General features: G+C 38.2%; 2 protein-coding genes across 6 annotated transcripts in view; one reads left to right on the top strand and one right to left on the bottom strand.

Moving 5' to 3' along the window:
• The window catches only part of PDZD8 (PDZ domain containing 8), a 64,784-nt gene extending 56,753 nt beyond the window's left edge, over positions 1–8,031 (top strand). Inside the window, exons 4-5 of the mRNA XM_075108275.1 lie at positions 829–991; positions 3,440–8,031. Coding sequence (XP_074964376.1) covers positions 829–991; positions 3,440–5,637 — 2,361 coding nt within the window. The 3' untranslated portion in view covers positions 5,638–8,031. The remainder of the gene's footprint in view (positions 1–828; positions 992–3,439) is intronic.
• A 1,963-nt stretch (positions 8,032–9,994) lies between these two features.
• SLC18A2 (solute carrier family 18 member A2) overlaps positions 9,995–16,472 on the bottom strand; it is a 30,839-nt gene continuing 24,361 nt past the window's right edge. For all 5 annotated transcript variants that reach the window (XM_075108278.1, XM_075108277.1, XM_075108280.1 and 2 more), the window contains 6 exons: positions 16,203–16,281; positions 15,905–15,956; positions 15,414–15,477; positions 14,207–14,326; positions 13,500–13,633; positions 9,995–11,495 (listed from right to left, as the gene is read on the bottom strand). In XM_075108278.1, coding sequence (XP_074964379.1) covers positions 11,391–11,495; positions 13,500–13,633; positions 14,207–14,326; positions 15,414–15,477; positions 15,905–15,956; positions 16,203–16,281 — 554 coding nt within the window. In that variant the 3' untranslated portion in view covers positions 9,995–11,390. The remainder of the gene's footprint in view (positions 11,496–13,499; positions 13,634–14,206; positions 14,327–15,413; positions 15,478–15,904; positions 15,957–16,202; positions 16,282–16,472) is intronic.

The following is a 16,472-nucleotide window of genomic DNA, read 5'->3' as shown; positions in this document are numbered from 1 at the left end:
TCTACTTCAATAGGGACTTCCAAATTATGAGATAGTGCATAAGTGTGGGAAGAAACTCTACCACAGAGATTGCACCTGAGTAATTTCTTCTAAGAATAAGGTATTTGAGAATATTGAGTTATTTTTAATCTTGTATTTGTCTTGCAAGATAAATATGAGGAAAGAGGTTTGAGTGTTTGAAGAAACTTCTTCAGGTGTTGTTAGTTTCGATGTGTTCTAAATATGCTTTAGCAATGTGTACGTACGTAACAGTTTTCTCACTCCAAACACCTTTTTGTATAGACTGCTACTACTCGTAGTAACAGGCTTTATAACACAAATATGGTATATTCAAAATGATACCTAGATTAATGGTACAGTGCTCCTTTTAATAAAACTTCTTCCCAGTAAACTGGATGATGAGCTTGTATTTAGTTGTAGCTTTGTTAGGACTTGGGCTGTTTGTGAAGATGATTTCCTTTCCTGCTGATTTGTATTTGCGTAGATTAGCTCAGTATTGTTATTAACTGTATATAAACTATTGAACAAATGTGTACACATACTCATATATATATATGAGAGTGTGTGTGTGTGTATATATATATGAGCCATTCCTTGCACTGCTTTCTAGTTTTGGCATATTTGGCTCCTCAGAACTGGTGACATTTGATTCCATGTTTCTCCAAAGGTGTAAACTGGATTGGCAGACAGTTAATCTGTTATGTGATAATCTGTGTAATGAAGTCAATGGATGTCCTAATTTTAAAAATAATATCAGTTGTATGATTTTATTTAATCATTAGTAACCGGTCAACTTAATTGACATCCTCTTAACTTCTTTCTATCTAGGCAGAACTAGTGAAAGGGAATCTCCAAAGTGTTGGGCTCACGCTCCGCCTTGTGCAGTCCAAGGAAGATGATGCAGGGCATGTTGTCATTGAAACTGTGACTCCAAACTCACCTGCTGCAGCTGCTGATCTACAGAGGGGAGACAGACTTCTCGCAATTGGCAGTGAGTAATATGTCAGCTTTCAAAATAAGTCCTGCAAACTGGGAGGACATGTCTGCATACAGTTCAACTAGACTTCCTCTCTCAGCAATTACAGTTATGCCTGGCACTCACAATAGAAACTACCATTTATGTATTTATGGCCACTTAAGCTTATCATTCACTTGATTAGTTTTCTTACAGATTTATTTACTCTTTGCTAGGTAAAAGCCAAAAATAGTTAAATAAACATTTGAATGTAAGTATATTTTAACTGCTCTAATAGCGATGCAGTGACGTTCTCTACTTAGTTTCTTCCAGTGACTGTATAAAATGTGCTTAGTTTACAAAGAGAACCATAACGTTTTACATCCTAGGCCTGCATACTCAACTTTGAACCTAAAAGTACTAAATAGTGTGGAACAAGTAGTATAAACATATTTTTGACTAACGGAGTAATTGTCTGAAATGTCAGAATGAGCCCAGAAGATCTGCTGAGTATTTGATACTATTTTTGTACTTCTAGTATCAATTTTTGTCAGCTCTGACATGTAGAAGCCTAAGCGTTATTTAGAAATCTACTCTGAAGTTCTCATATTTGAAGACTTTGGCCGAACTGTAACTGGCAGATAAGTGCTGCGTTGAGGCAAAAAGTTACCCTTGACTTTTGTGGGGGAGGGCACTGTGGTTTGTTTTTTTTTGGTTTGTGGGGGTTTTTTGTGTGTGGTTTTTTTTTTATTAATAAAGGTTCTGTTGAAATCCCTGGGCGTTATGAAGTAAATTGATACTAGTTTATATTCTGCAATTTTAAATTAGACCTTCTCCAGATGTAGCTTGAATACTTCTGTTTTATATGGACCCTGTCACCCATAGAGAACTAGATCATAATCAAAAACCATAATCAGAAACTGACACTGGAAATCTTACTGCTTTAAACTTGAGAATTGGAGGGGACCTGCAGAATATAGCAGTGGACAAAAGGACAAATAAACCATTAACAAGAATAGTGGCTAATCAACTTAGTGGAAGGAGCAGATAAGAACCCGTTTATGATCATTAAGTAATAATGCAATGTCTTCTACTGGATGTTGTGGGACTAAGTAAAACATTATGGAGTAGGAATCATAAGTAGCTTAGTTTGAAGTTGTTGGCGTTTGTGTACTGTCCAGGGATTTCTAAAGACTAAAAAGGAGTGGGAATACCACTGCATGTTAATAATGTTTTAGAAATAAGTGTAGGTACCAATCACAAAACAGAATGTAAACTGAAATCATTCTAGGTGAAAAATGGTAAAAAATTCTGTAGCGTTATGTTGTGAATTTGGAGATTATCTCCATGTCATTGGTCAAGAAAGAAATGCAGAAAGAACTGCATGATTTTGAGCTATATATAGTATACCAGATATGCTTCCATGTGACAGCACACACAGCTGATTTCGGCTTTTCATGGCATCAATTTTCTTCTCCAAACATTAACTGTATAAATAAGAGGTAAAGTATTTTATATCTGGTTCTGCTAAGTCATTAAGATACTATAGAAGACTTAGTGTGGTGAAATACTGTGAAGTGATTACTTTATACATTTGACATGAACTACTTAAAGTCCCTGCTAGCACAGTCACATTAATTTTTTCTTACCTGAGTAAAAAAAAACCCAAAAGGTTTTTACTTTTTACCCAGGTAGAATTAAGTTTTTACCTGAGAAGTTTTACAGACCAGGGCTTAACCACTACAGTGAGTTGTTGTGATTAGGTACTACCTAAATCCCCATTGCATTGCTCCAGTCATTTAAAAAGGTTGAGTTGCTTCAAACAGGCAATCGATGAACAAGGCAAAAGTCATTTTTACATCATCCCCTGCAGAAATGTATTTGGAATGTGTGTTCATTAAGCTGTTTTAGATTGCATGTAACTTCTTGAATCTTACCGTAGGCTGGAGATACTGTCAAATGGCTCTGAAATTTCTGATGAGTAAGATAATTCAGTTTGCTGTTCAGCCACACTGAGAATGTAGCATCACGCCTATATTTCGTTAATATATTGGAACTATTTTCTTTGTTAGCCTGCTCCTGTTTTAATTATAACTATATTTAAAGGTACCCATCTCTTTTGAATCCTTTGTTAAACGCCTGCCGCTGAAAAGTCCAAGCTTACAGTAAGACCAAGGTTAAAAATGTTAGCATATAAAATCAACATTACTCTGTAAGATTACAGCACTAATAACAAACCTAAAACTGGAGTATCTATGTTAGTCTTTTTCTAACTCCTGAAATTATATATGTTGGTATACATAAAATGGAAAGGATCCATCTGTTATATTTCAGTTAAACTCTTCTGTCATAATTGACTTCCTCTGTTAGTGACCAACAGTATTATTACCACTGTTAAAGATCTAAGCATGTTTGTCAACTATTTTTGGCCATTTGGATTGTTACTGTAATTAAAATTTATCAATTTTTGTCTTTTTTTAATAGGTGTTAAAATCACATCAACTGTCCAAGTGCTGAAGCTTATTAGACAGGCTGGGGACAGAGTTTTAGTCTTTTATGAAAGGCCTGTTGGGTATAATCAGCATGGTTCAGCACTGCAGGATGGATTTGGACAATTGGAAGACACTGCTTTCTTGACACAACCAGAGGATGACCAAGCCAGTTTATCAGCTGATGTTGATAACAGAGATTTTGATTCAGAATTTGAGGACTTAGCTTGTGAATCACCTGAGCAAAAAGAAGATCTGCCAACAACTCTGAGTCCCAAACGTTCAGTTGTAATACTTGCTGCTAAACCACTTGGAACTATATCTCCTATACTGAATCGAAAACTACATTTAGGAAGTTATCAGACAACATCAAAAACACAACAAAAAGATGGAGCTAAAGTGGCAACAACCAAACCTATTGAGGGTTCAGATGCATCCCAGCAGTCAGGTAAACAGTCACAGGGGTCCAGTACTAAGCCTCCTGTGCCGCCTAGGCCACAAAGTAAGCCTATTTTGCCTCCTAGCGAAACTCAAAATCTGTTAGAAACGGGAGGTGTATCTTCTGAAAAACCAGAGAGGCCACCCCCACCTGCAAATAACGGAGATAAATGTACAGAGAAGATAGTAAAGAATAATGATCAAATAGAAGACCCAACGGTATCAAAAGTAATAGCAGCACCAAAACAAGAGACATTAAAAGATGGACTTTCAGAAAATGCACGTAGTTACAAAGATGGTGGAGATGATCATCAAACATGGGAGTCACCAGAAATTCCTTACAAAATCCGGCAAGGCCGATGGCCAAGGACAAGAACATCCTCCTGTCTGTTTGAAGTAGAAGGATACCATAAGTACCTTAACGTTGCACTGTGGTGCAGAGACCCTTTCAAAGCAGGTGGTTTTATCTGCTTAGGATATGCAAGCATAAAACTTGAAGAAATTGCTTTAGATTGTTTAGCTACATCCTCAATGGAATATATTAGAACATTTAAACTGGATGCTCCTACACCTAAAGCAGCAGTCACTAGAACAGCATTGCGGAATTTGACAACCCATAAGGGATTCAATGAAAAATTTTGTTATGGCGATGTAACTTTACACTTCAAGTACTTAAAAGAAGGTGAAATAGATGAATCAAACTTTCTCCTGGAGAAAGAAAGAGAATGTCACTTGGAAGAAGAAGCTCGTGCGCCTCAGAAAGAGGATCCTTACTTGGGACAAATGGTTCTTACGGAGAACAAGCATAACTTTCAAGATACTCAGTTTCAGAATCCAACTTGGTGTGATTACTGCAAAAAGAAAGTATGGACCAAAGCGGCTTCGCAGTGCATGCTCTGTGCTTATGTTTGCCATAAAAAATGTCAAGAAAAATGTCTGACTGAGACGCCCTTTTGTGTAGGAGCTGAAAAGCGAGTTGATCGAACTGTGGGAGGTAGTAGAGCAGAAGGACAGGAAGCTCCCCAAGCTGCATCCTCTCGTGTTGATTCAGAAACTAAATCTGTTAACAGAACTACAGGTTTGACCAGGCATATCATCAATACAAGCACCCGTTTGTTAAACCTTCGTCAAGTCCCCAAAGCTCGCCTTTCTGAGCAAGGAACAGAGGTGGTAGAACCTTCACCAAAGCACACACCAAACACATCTGATAATGAAAGTAGTGATACTGAAATCAGTGGGCCAAGCAGTCCTTCAAAACGTGCGTCAGGTACTGGGATAAAGTTGGTCCGGAAGGAGGGTGGTCTAGATGACAGTGTTTTCATTGCTGTTAAAGAAATTGGACGTGATCTCTACAGAAGTTTACCCACAGAGGAGCGTTTTCAGAAATTAGAATTTATGTTGGATAAGCTGCAGAATGAAATAGACCAGGAGCTGGAAAATAATAATTCACTTGTTAAAGAGGAAAAAGAGACAACTGATGCAAGGAAGAAAGCCTTGATTTCTGCTGCGCTGGCTAAGTCAGGCGAAAGACTGCAGGCTCTCACGCTGCTGATGATCCACTACAGAGCAGGCATTGAGGATATAGAGTCTTTGGAGAATATGTCATTAGAGCGGCAGTCCAAAAGAGTGACTAAAGATTCAGAGGAACCCAATATAACAGAAGAAACAGATAACGAAGATGTCAGTCTGACAGAAGCGCCAACATTCAACATCATATCCGAAGAACCAGTTGATCCACCTCAATCAGTAGACTGATATTTACATATTTAGCCTTTGAAGGAATGGACTAAAAGAATACTTTGCACTTAATTACAGACACACACAAATTAAAACACTGGTATAATGCACATGTCCTGCTTTTCCACAGTTATTTGCCTGTGTAAGAGTACAGCTAGTAATGGTTCTTCTCCAGCTACGGCACCATCATTTTGTTAAACTGGCTGGTTCAAACTACATTTTTTGGGTTTATATTGGAAATTTATTTTTAATAACTTATTTTTTTTCTAATTATGTAATCTTACCATTTCGCGTTAGTGTATGGTGTCCTTTATGTTACTTGTCCCCCACCCTTTTCTTTCTTTTTTTTTTAAGCTAGTGTTTTCAACAGGAAACTGGCCAGATTTTCAAAATGTTTAGTTTCCATTGTATGATGAGAAAGTTATAAGCTTGTTGCATGCCTAAGCTGATGACTGACACAGAAGTCACTGAGGGACCAGGCTTTAAAATGTTGATTGCCGTTATTGTACGTATTCTAGCTGTTATGTATTTTTTGCCAAACATATCATGAAAGCAAACAAAAGGTCTTTCATTTTGTCTGTTATTAATATTTACTGCAGTTAACATTGCATATAATTTGTTTCCCATATTTTTGTTAAATACAAGAATGTTTCATAGTTTGTAATTAACATGAAGTCTAGTAATGCTATGCTTAAAAAAAGCTTCCTTAGAACTTTGGGTTACTGTATCTTGACTGAATAATACTGGATATCAAAATACATACCAGTATCTTGTAATAATTTAATTGGGAATATTTTTGAGATAAGGGGCTGGTTGCCTTACAGAGCAAAATTATGTATTTAAGTGTTGCTGTATTATCTGATAAAGGAAAATTGCTCTTCTCAGGAGTTGGAGGTTTTATTGTGTTCTGTGAAAAAGCATGTAATGATGGTTTAAGTACTTTAAAAAATACCTGTTTTGCTGCAGACTTTATCATTTCAGAAAGCTACTGGTACAAAATATAGAATAGCTGCGTGTGTTCTCTCGCAACACTTTTGAGTAATCATATAGTGGTAAGTTGCATTCAGCTTCTCGGAGGAGACAGTCTGAGCAGAAGGATCATCTTTGTCAGAAAAATGTCCTATAGTGTATATAACATGTTTTATTTGAGTCAAAATAAGTGAGTCCAGTAGAGATGAGGAAGAATTTCAGCCAGCAGCTTTTGAAAAGAACTGAACTATCTGGTCTTGTGCTACGTGTAAACTGTGGATCTCAGCATTACCTGGCTAAGGCCGTTGTTTCTATTTATTTCCTGTAAACATGGCTTTGTTTCATCTTCTATCTATAGAAATGCCATAAAAAATAACATCTTTATTTCAGGTACTGTGTTAGGTACTGGTATCGTTATCACTGGTAGTAGGGAAAAAATGCCTTTGTGAAATGGAGTTGAATCTAAGATGGCAAAATAACTCATTGAAATTTTCAGGCAGTTTGTAATGTACCTCTCCGTTAAATTTGCTTCTGGGTTTATTTTGTGATGGGCAAAACTAAGAAGCAAAGGTTTTCACAGATGGAAAAGCATACTTGTACTTCTAAACCAAAAGGTTACTTCTACGCATGCAACTACTTGCACTTTTTGTAAGTTCTGGGCAGTTGATACTTAGTTGATGTATGGAAAACACTATCCATGCTAAAACAGGCACGTGACACACTTCTGAAATTAAGCTTCAGTAAATAATCGCACAAAATTAGCTTCCCTTATTGACTAAAAGTTATTTAATCTATACTTGCTTGACATGTATATTAAGACTTCCCCACTCCATTTGCTCAGTGGCTTACCATTGGTGGTGATCTGCATTCAATCTCCATCAGTGTGTGCTCTTATGGACTACTATAGAGGTTTCCAAATATATCCAAGTACTTCATTTAAACCCTGGTAGACATGAAGGAGCTGTGAAAACAATGCAAATACTGGTTTAAAAAATGCATTCAAGGTTTTAAATTGACTTGTGGAATACAGGGGGTAAGAAAAGCTGGATATAGTTTTCCTCACATAGTATTGCTGATGATGATTGTAAGAGAAATTAAATGTAGTGCAATATTTTAAAATATACTGAGTGGGAAAAGGGCAAAATAGTTGTATTTTAGTGATAAGAAGGAAAACATAAATTCCTATCTGGCATTAATTACAATAAACAATTAATCTCAAGGGGAGAATTGTAATACTACATTCCTGGTGTAATCTTTGCTTCATGCTTGACTGTAAATAGCTGAAAATAAAGCATACCACAGAAAACAACAATATCTTGACTTAATGATATCTGAATAGGTGGCAGCTACACACATTTGCAGAAGATCTGCCTGATATGATTTGTTGGCTATTATTTTATCATGAGAATAAGCTTTAATAAAATAGTTTTGCTAAATTATCAACTTCTTTGCATTGTGTTAATATTTTTTTGAACATTTGTATTGCAATAGATTATCATCTAAAGCCACTACATAAAGAAAAAATCTTTAGGAGAGGAAAAAACCACAAATTTTGCATTAAATAAAACCACTAATTGCTGGATTAATTGGGCTTTTTTGCATTCTTTCTACTTGGATATGGATAAATTTATTTTTATTCCACACGGTTTAGCAGTATATGTAGATTTCTTTCCAATTGGTGATTCCGGTTGAGTCTTCGCATAGCTAGGTAATCTTACAAAATGCTAAGGATGTTTGTGTTTTGGCTTTTTTATTTTTAAGGTCTCCAAGCACCGTGCAGGTAGTATTGCTGTTCAATTATTGGTGATAACAACCACCACTGGAGTTATTAGAGGAAAAAATTGTCCACGAAAAATTTCTGACTTACCCTGTCCTTTAAAAAATGTTACTGCGTAACTAAACAAATCCTTACTGGTTTACTAGCTCATTTTTATCTAATCAGTTTTTCTTTATAATTCCATATCCTTGTTTTTTTCCTGCTCAAATTTGAAATAGAACATGCATGGAAGTTTACCAGTACGGGGAAGGACTAACGTGTGGGAGCAAATGAGTTATGTGACTTTAGCACACTTAAAGTCATGCAGATATAAAAAAACCGCTTGGGTTCTTTCATATTTTGTATATTTCTATGTTCTGTGACTAAGGTTACTTCCTGACTGTTGGCGAAAAGTGTTCGTGTTTGATTACTTTTTCTCCATGGCACAGAAAATCCGAAATGTAGAAGAACTGTTGGATGTTGGGGGGGAGGAAAAGGTGGCACTGAGAGCCCAATCATGGGTGTCTGTGTGGCTGTTAACGCTTCCTTCCTCTGACTGCTGGTGGAGTGGAAGCAGAGCAAGAGCCGTGGGGAGCCAGACTGAGCAAGCTGTGGTAAGTTGCCGGGCAGTAAGGCTGCAGCAGAAACCTGGCTCCATCTGCAGAAGAGGAGTGTGATCAGTTAGTTCATCTGTCCTTGGACTTCCTTCTCATACTCCTTTTGTGTTGCAGGTGAATGTGAACTCTTCCTTAATTTTGATCTGCTCAAAAGTACAAAACCAAGCCATGAAGCCCTTCTGAGGTTTTTTTTTAATGTGTAAGTGGCTATATTTGCATTGCTTTTACACTTCTGAATTTAAGCAATATGGTGGTTGATCACCTGGCAAATAAATGAATATGTTGTGAGATAATTTAGAATTCTAACATTGGTATATTATCTTCAAATTTAATTGCATTAGCAATTTGAGGTTGATCAAAAGAGTTCAGTGAAGCTAAGTAAAATGACTTCTCTTGGGGCAAAGTTTCAAGTATCCAAAGGATGTACAACATTAAAATCTGAACCTAATGTCAGTAATCACCAGTATGTGCAATTGTCGCTTAGTCAGTGGCAGCAAAGTACTTGACATGCTGCAGAATCTTGTTCCGTGCTGTAGGTCTGTCTCCCAACGCCTCTCGGCTTTGAAGGAAGGATTTCCATTTGCATCAGAAGAATGCAACAGAAAATACACCACTATAAAACCTGTAAGTGGATTTTTCAGATGAGCCATAGGATGATATTGCCTGGCGTTTCACATCATTTAAGCCCCTTATGATGTTTTCTCAGACTCTTCACCCTGTTCTGGCAGCGTGTACAGGGGCGCGCCAGGGTACTGCATGTTCTGGCCTTACCTAGTTCCCAACAGTTAAATCTCATACCAGCAGCCACATAACAGACTGGTTTTGGAAGCATCGTGGTTACCTAAACATGTGGCTTGTATTTATGACCCGGAGTGGAAATATTTGTCCTCAATTACAAGTGGACTAGAAATGAGGAGTGCTTTCCTATGACCAGAAAGAGTTGTTGGCTTTTTCACCACAGTAAACCACACTGCATAAGGCAAATCATGAGGGCGAGTCTTTATTATTATTTTTACTTTATGACAATAGATCATGACCTTTTAGATAACTTTATTTTAATGTGGTCTGAATGCATAATTATTGACAAAGCAATACTTGAAGTTTGATCTACTATATTTTTCATATCTTCTGACCATAGTATATACACTTTACAAAACTATATGTAAACATAGTATCTATGCTGTAGTACATAAAACATCTGCAATTACATGAAAGAAGGCACATAAAGATTTTAATTTTACAAATGAAAAGATACACCACGGTTGATAAGGACATTGGGATTATTTTAAAACTCTTTAAAAGTCTGGTTTTTTCCCCTCAGTGAACATAGGCACTGCCTAGGGACGTTTTCTGTAGCAGGCTGTGCCCCCAAATGTTAAGAGATATTCGCAACAAACTGGTTTCTTTTTTCATTATTGGTAGCAATGTTGATATTTTAACTTCATTTTTTGAAAAAAAAAATGTATTGAATTTCTAGACATGTACATAAATGCATGGAAAATATTCTTTTGTTTGTTTGACCTGCTTAAGTTATCGGCTTACTTTCAGTACAGGCAAAGACTAGACACTGTGATACTGTAACTTTTCTTAACCAGTCACTTAAGATGTATCTAAAATAAAGTTGATATATATTAAAAATAAAAGATTAAAAAGATAGAAATATAAAAAGTGTTTTCATGCTGTTCTTATTCCCTTTAAGGGACCGGAACAGTGCATGTTCATACCTACTTGTTTACCCAGTGTTGTGTGATTGTTTGGGAGCTCCATGTTACGCAACTTCATTAACTAGTACTGACTAACAGCAACACACTCATCTGTTTAAAATACTGTTTTCCCCAACGTCCCATGAATGGTTGAGGCAGGGCTCGCTTCTGAAGTTGTGCCTTTTGTTTTACTAATCGATGATCTGAAGTTGATCAAATGCCACAGTCTGAATTTCAGCCTTCAGCTCCTGTCAAGGTACTTACAAGGGTACAATTTAAAAGGATGCAAATAGGATAGGTTTTCTTTGAGCTTTGCTTTTTTCTTCTTCAATTAGATAAAGACCCAAGCTCTTGCCAGTAACTTATGACTCCGAACAAACTATGAAATAGGTGTGTTGATGTGTTGACTTTAAAAACGAAATAGTTAAAATTCACATGTTTAGAGATGTATGCTACACATTTAATCAAAAATATAGTGTAATATTCAATAAAATTAAATACACAAAGATTAACACTACAAATCCTCTATAAAAGCGTTCCTCCCCCCCCATAAGGCGGTTAGCAGTCTGGTTTATAACCATGGGCGATGAACAATATACCTTTGTTTTTTTGACAGTTTCACTATTAAATGTACAGGACAACTCAAACCTATTTCTGGATGGGATGTTTCACATGAAACACTGCATTTTGTACACCAAAAAAAACATTATATGGCTTTTCATGTTATTAATCACTTCCATATTCTTCCTCCTCATCCCCTATGGGGTAGGACTGGATGTTCTGTGTGTACATTTTTGTCTTCACAGGACAGTTGTGATCCATGAGTATTGCCTGAAAGAAAACAAGAGTGTGACTATTAGTCCATTTGCTCAGCATCCCGCTGAGGTCTGTGGCTGGCTCCACCACACAGCCACCTGGCTGCAGCCTCCGTTCAGCGATTCACCTCTTCCCCCTGGAAGTAGAACCCAAACTGATTTCAGTTAGAGTAAATCAGTTCCTTACGTCTGTGGGAGGCAGGATCTTGGCCACATAGAAGTCACCAGAGAATTTCTATTACCTTGCTGGAACCAGTATCTCAGCCCATGTATTAAATGCAAATACAACTACCTGCTCTCCAGTTACAGTAATTCACTTTTCCTATATTTAATCTCCATCTATTAAAAGCCGTATGAACGAGCAAGAGGAGTCCTACTGCCTCAGGCTGGGTCTCCCTTACTGGCTTTGCTTTTCCCACCCCTTTCAGAGGTGTGGAGCTCCACAGCAACGTAACTAGGCTCTGCTGAGTGTGGTGGTCCAAATATCATGGCTTTACATCCACAGCAAGCTAGAGGAGATCGTTGTAGTTAGGGGCCAGTCACAATATTGCATCCTTCAGGATTAATTTTTCCTAGGACAATCTGGGTCTGTACTTGGAGCAGTTGTGTAGCATATTTCATGTTGAGTATGATTAGGTTTGGGTTTTAATTAAGCAAAGAGGACAAAGTAGGGACCTTCCTTTTGACTCTCTTCAAAACTGAAAGAAATGGCACATCAGTTCACTGATACACGCTGCTTTGGGAATAGGAGACACATGGCACTTAAAGGTACATTAGTGGGGCAGACGGTGGAAGGCATTTAAGCTGTTGGGGAGAGATCCTGTCCCTTCAGTGACTACCATGTTACACCTGAAACCCTGTCAGTGACCAGAGAAGCACACGATAAACTTCATGTCTGGCAAATAACAGCAGTTATATTTTTTTCCTCTGTTCCTCAGCTTTGGTCAGTGTGTAAAAAAAAAAAAACAAAAAACCACAAAACACTCCACCCAAAAAGCAACCAACAAATCAGTGCGGCCTGCAAAGGTCATGATGACAAGGGATTAACTAGAATCTCTGGGATTCTACAGTCCAAATATGTGCAGAACAAAAGGTCTCTGGCCTCACATATGGCACTATTTCAGCAAGGTTCATTTTTCCACCCGCTGTTCTGCTCATGCCAGTACAAAGTGTGAGCGGCAAATGCAGCAGGTTCTGTTTTTACCTTGCAGAGATGTGGTGCTGCATAGTAAGACCATGGCCATGCAAAATTACATTTTCTTTTCACTCAAACAATTAGCAACTACATTTTATGCTAAAGTCATAGTGCAAATAATGTGAATGCAAATGGGGAAAAAAGGGGGGGAAATGTCTGTTAATCACAGTCACTTTTGACTTGGGTCTCTTAGCCCCTGATTTTAGGGATGTGTCAGAATATGTTCACCTGCTCGGAGACTCGTCCCTAGATACCCACTGCGGCTCGCAGGAGACTGGTCAAGGTTGCTTATTTGGGCAAGCAGCATTATTCTTATGCACCATGGAGTGGCTGGGGAGCACCGGCTGCTCTATAAAATTAAGTTATATTAAGCAAGAAGGAGTCAGGATAAGACCTGTGCTACAGAGGATGAGAGAAGCCATGAATTCATACGGGCAGGTGTACAGGCACACAAAGGAATGAAAGACGTTAAGGGAGTACTTGGCCAATACAGTTCTGGCACTTAGAGGAAAACAAAAATGCCTTTTATACTGATACCACCGCAGCATGTGCTGGTGCAGACAAATGTCTGCTGGACCCCATTTTGTGATAATCAAATTTGTGACTTTGTAACACATAACTAATAAAAAGCTTTTATTTATACATCTTGGACATACAAAGAAAGGTGAGTTCATTCCAAAGGTGATGCATAAGGGTGACATAATCTGTGCTGGTCCCATTTTGGGGAAGTTAGAGGCAAAAGAGAAGAAGAAAGGTCTCAGTTGTTTCAGTGACAGAAAAAAAAAAACAACCCAAAACAAAAGAAAGAAACCCCATTAGGCTTACCATTTTCTCCTCTTTGGCAGGTGGACTTCGAAGGAAAAAGCACAGAGGAGCGAAGAGGATGTCCACAATCCCTATAATTGTCATCAGCCATGGAAATCCAATGGCCTTTGCAATGGCACCACCAGCAGAGGGACCTTGTATAAATAAAAACCTTTTTCTGAATACTGCTTTGATATAAAATTTGCAGCAGTCACTTTAAACAACAGTGATTTTTATATACAAAACTCTCGCTTCACAAATTGATTTGGGGAACATAAGGATGTGTTTGCAATTATGCCATAAACCTTTTCTGGCTCCATAATCCACATTCATTGAAGAAATTAGAGATGCATCTAGGGGCTCCCAGGGCATGTGTATCATGCACTCAAGGAGGCAGTGGGGAGTTATTCCCCCCACAAACTATTAGGAGCACAGCTGTGGTGTTAGTTTTAAAAGTTGCAAGACCTCTTTCCTAGGGATATCCTATTTGGGTTCAGTGCCTGCCACCCTCAAGCCTCTTATATCCAATGAAGCAGCATCATGGCAGAGGAGCAGAACAGATGCCAAACACAATTCCCTGTGTCCTTTCCCTCTGCTTCTGGTTTCTTGCAGAAAATAACCACCCCAGCTCATAAAGCCTGTGAGTGCCACTGGGATTCACACCTACCACTGTAGCATATTTCTCTTAACTGTCAGGTGCATTGTAGGCAGGAAAAGGCTGGACTTACCTATGGCAAAGCCCATGCAAAAGGCAACATCAGCTATTGCGTACACACTGCCATAGACTGACACATGACGCAGATCTACGAGGTAGCCCATAATTGGCATCATGGAGGAGTCCACCATTCCTGGTTGTGAGGGAGGGAAACATATTTCAGGAAAAGACTGCCTCTTTTTTCTTTTAATGTTTTAGCCAACACTGCTAAAAAGGGATGCAAAAGCAACCAGAAGGGTGCTTATTCTTAAATAAGCAAAAGCTGATTTGTGTTAAAATAGCCTGTATTAGCTGTACTTTTTAAGGTCTTTACCATGTCTGAGGTCACGTATGGACATGTATAGATGTGTGCGTGACACTTGCCAGAGGACAAGAGAGATGTGAGCTTAAAGCATGTCAACTGTTTCCCAGTAACTGTCCCTGCAAAGGCTCCTATCTCACATTACCAGCCAAGTACCTTTCATTTAGGGGAGAATTCTTTTGTATTAACTTACTGTAGGCCTGAAAGATTGCATTAGCTTCCGGTCAATAAAAATTATTTTGGTGATTTTAACAGGCCTTTTAAGCCACACTTTCAGTGCTAGCAAGAAACAGCAGAAGACAGCTGACAGAACTGCTGAGATACTGGGGATTTGTAGTTGTGCCTGTAAGTTCTTTCCTAACTACACATCCCTCCTGAACAAAGATGCCCCAGAACATCTGCTGATCTGCCAAGCGCTAAAATCCAAGCCATGGCCCCACTCCAGCCTGACTGTGTGGTCCAGCAGAAGCCAAGTTCACACATGTTACTTAAGAAAGAGTACATGCACATGGCTTTGGGAATTTCTATCGATGAACAAAATTTAAGCCTTGTTTTGGTGGGATGTGTGGGTGGGTTTTTTGTTTGTTTGTTTGTTTTTGTCTAAGAACAACAGGAATGACTGGGTTTTGGGCAGTGCATTGCTTCATTCCTGAAAACAAGGTAAAAATTCATTAACAGTTTGAAAGATCTATTTAAGTCAATAGAGCAATTCTGGACAGACCTCAGAATCCCGCTTGTCTAACAGCAGCCTGAGCACCGTTCTTTACTCACTCGTGCTCTACTTACCAGTATGGGCCCCAGCTCAGGCTTCACCACTGTCAGATCAAAATGGTAACAAGACTAATTTCCCATGTAACTTCATATAAAATCATTTTTACATAACAGGCAGACAGTAAGAAGTCATTGGGATTTTTCTTACCAATTGCAAATCCAACTCCAAAATTCGGTGCTATGAGCCCGTAAATGTTTTTAGCGAATGGTACCTATGAGTGAAATTTCAGGCAGTTAATTCACACTGCACATGCTAATTAGGTTAGTTTTCTTTTTCTAAGATAAATTCTCAGAGCAGTTATGGCACACTTGGCACAGATGTTTTATCCTTGTTCTGGGCTACTGTTTCAAACAACTGTCCCATTGAACCACTGACACAGTTACTATTACGAGCACGAATAAACTCTTGAGTGGCAGCTCAAGGAAAGGATTGTCCTCCTTTCAGAGCCAGCCTTCCTTCAAAATAATTGAAGCACTGAAATTTGAAAGGACTCAAAACTCTGATCTGGAATCCATTAACCACACATTGTTTAATAAAATATCATAAAGCAGAAACTTCAGCAAAATCTCATGGGGAAAGCACATATTTGAAGACATGAACATTTAGATGGTTTGAAAGGTACATGATCATCTACTTACACATAAGATACTTATTCCCACGATTAGCATCCCAAGTAAAGCACAAAGCCACCTATCAAAGAAGAAACATCACTCAGAGGTCGGTGATACCGAGATGTTAGAGCTGATCTTGATCGTTTCAGAGTCGTGCCTGAAGGGCCGAGTTACACAACCAAAGTAGCAACATGTTCAAAAAAGTGATTTTGCTACTGTAGAACAAACTTTAATATTTTCCACTATCGATAAACTGCCCTGGGAAACACTGGAAAGGGTACATGAACAGACTAGAAGATGATTAGTATTTTTAAATTAAGCGTACCTTCCCATTTTGTGCGCAAGTATCCCAAACAGATTAGTCCCAATGAGATAAGAGATACTAGCTGGAAGAAAAGCAACGCCTGAAAAATATGAATGAGATGTTTTATCAGCAAGGATTTTAGTGAAGTGTTAGAAGAAAGTAATAAATTCCAGACACTGCAATTTTGTTTTGAACTCATCTAATAGAGTCTTTGTGTATAGCCCAAAAAAATCAAATATCCGGTTTGCTGCAGCCATCTCATGAAATCTAAGGACATAATCTATGAAATGC

This window comes from Phalacrocorax aristotelis, chromosome 12 (assembly GCF_949628215.1).
Source record: "Phalacrocorax aristotelis chromosome 12, bGulAri2.1, whole genome shotgun sequence".
NCBI classification, from domain to species: Eukaryota; Metazoa; Chordata; class Aves; order Suliformes; family Phalacrocoracidae; genus Phalacrocorax; species Phalacrocorax aristotelis.
The sequence above is the reverse complement of the archived record's forward strand: the minus strand, read 5'-3'. Positions and strand labels throughout refer to the sequence as shown.